Source organism: Bactrocera latifrons, unplaced genomic scaffold (genome assembly GCF_001853355.1).
Source record: "Bactrocera latifrons isolate USDA-ARS-PBARC rearing strain unplaced genomic scaffold, ASM185335v1 scaffold_688, whole genome shotgun sequence".
NCBI classification, from domain to species: Eukaryota; Metazoa; Arthropoda; class Insecta; order Diptera; family Tephritidae; genus Bactrocera; species Bactrocera latifrons.
The window spans coordinates 10,100-12,040 of NW_017537365.1; the positions used below are offsets into that span (position 1 = coordinate 10,100).

Consider the following 1,941-nt stretch of genomic DNA (forward strand, 5'->3'; position numbering starts at 1 on the left):
AAAACGCCATCGTACAGCTTTTGGAACGACGAATTTAAGGCCATCGTCCTCTAGACGATAAAGGCGGTGATTTTGGATTCGAAAATATTTCTTGATTTCTGTTTCTCGATCAGATTTAACATGACCTCATAGAATGGCGACTACTTCTCGTAACTTCTCGTCTTTAATTTGCATAGTGTAAAGCCAGTCGTTGACGTCGGCTTGTATCGCGAGGATAGAACCTACCGGTTCCACGTTTTTAGCGGGCTGGTCAGGTGCTCTACTCATTTCATCTACGTGTGGTAGCCTGCTACCGGAACGATGTACTGCTTCATAGTCGAATTCAGCCGCAATCGAGCGATTTTTGCCTTGAGCTCTTTGTTATCTCGAACTTTGGCTACGGCTGAACAATCGGTCACAAGTCGAAATTTCTTACCAAGGTATAGGCTTAAACGGTCTAGCATTTCGACAACGGCGAGAGCTTCTAACTCATATGAATGATATCGGCTTTCGGACTCTGTGCAATGACGGCTGTAGTACATAGTTGGCTGCCACACTTACCATCATACGACTGCATTAAGACACCTGCGAGGCCGATACTGCTAGCGTCTGTATGTACCTCACGCTGCTTATTTCGGTCGTAAAGGGCCAACACCGGAGTGGATGTCAGAAAGTCGATAACACGTTGAAATGCTTGTTGCTGTGGCTCATTGCAGCGAAATGAGTTGCGTTCGGATTTTCGTAACATTGTTGTTAAAGGTTCAGTGATTAATGAAAATTCAGGGACAAATTTCCTAAAAAATATCGTGAGTCCTAGGAAAAGTGTTAACTCTGTGATATTCGTCGGCGCTGAAGAATTGGAGATGGCTGATAGCTTACGGTTCCCAGGCATTATACCATTCTCGGTTATCATGTTACCAAGGTATTCGATTTTACTTTCTAAAATTTTCATTTGTCCATTCGCAAAGTCAAACCGTTTTCTCTAAGGAGAGTCAAGATCTTTTCAATACGCTGTAAACCTTCTTCAATCGTACGACTGAGTATAATGACGTCATCTAGATACGCCAAAACCTCACCCATTTTCATTTTAGCCATCAACGTGTTCATAACAGTTTGAAACACGACCGGAGCATTGACCAGCCCAAAAGGCATTCTGTTAAACTCGTAGTGCCCTTCATTGGTGACAAATGCCATGAGTTGTTTCGATTTCTCCTCGAGCTCAATTTGATAGTACCCCATTCTTAAATCTAGCGTTGCAAAATATTTATTACCTGCGAGCTGTGCGAAGTGTTCCTCCATAATTGGCATTGCGTATGACATTTTGGTTGTAATTTTATTTAGACACCTATAGTCTACGCAAAGACGAGGTTTTGTTTTTCAACCAGGACGATTGGTGACGCGTACGGAGATTCGGATGGTCGTATAATTTCGTTTTCGAGTAATTCTTTGATGATATTGGCGACGGTTGGTCTTTTCAAAAAAGGGATACGATATGGCTTCATATTTACGGGTGTTTGCGAGTTCAGTTCAATGTCCCTCTTCTTTAGTTTACAACGATCAAGATCAGAAACTTTCACTGAGAACACATCACGGTACGACGAAAATATTTGCTCGAGTTTAATTAAATAATTTTTATCGACTGTTGTGTCGCCACGTGTGCTTTTTCGATACGATAACCACCGTTCTCAATGACTAGTCGGCTACCGTTTCTACAGTGACTCACACGTCTAACCGGATGCGTGCATTGCCAATGATGACACCCTCCAGTCATATAGTGAACATCTTAAAAATTATACATATGATACATCAAATTAAAGGAAAAATCCTCTATTTTATTTTCGGAAACTTAAAAATAGTAATAAATTCATTCACTGCGTATAATTTAGAGAAATAACTCGCAACATATAAAATTCGTTACACACAACTAACCGGAAAATTATAAGAAGTAACCTTCTAGAAGTC

The 1,941-nt window shown here is 40.9% G+C and overlaps 1 protein-coding gene across 1 annotated transcript; it reads right to left on the minus strand.

Moving 5' to 3' along the window:
• Nucleotides 1–540: 540 nt before the first annotated feature.
• LOC108975713 (uncharacterized mitochondrial protein AtMg00860-like) lies at nt 541–892 on the minus strand (the record flags this gene model as incomplete). The annotated part of the gene is made up of 1 exon (XM_018944406.1): nt 541–892. A coding segment is annotated over exon 1 (352 nt), but the record flags the coding sequence as incomplete, so codon positions are not given.
• Between the last annotated feature and the right edge of the window lie 1,049 nt (nt 893–1,941).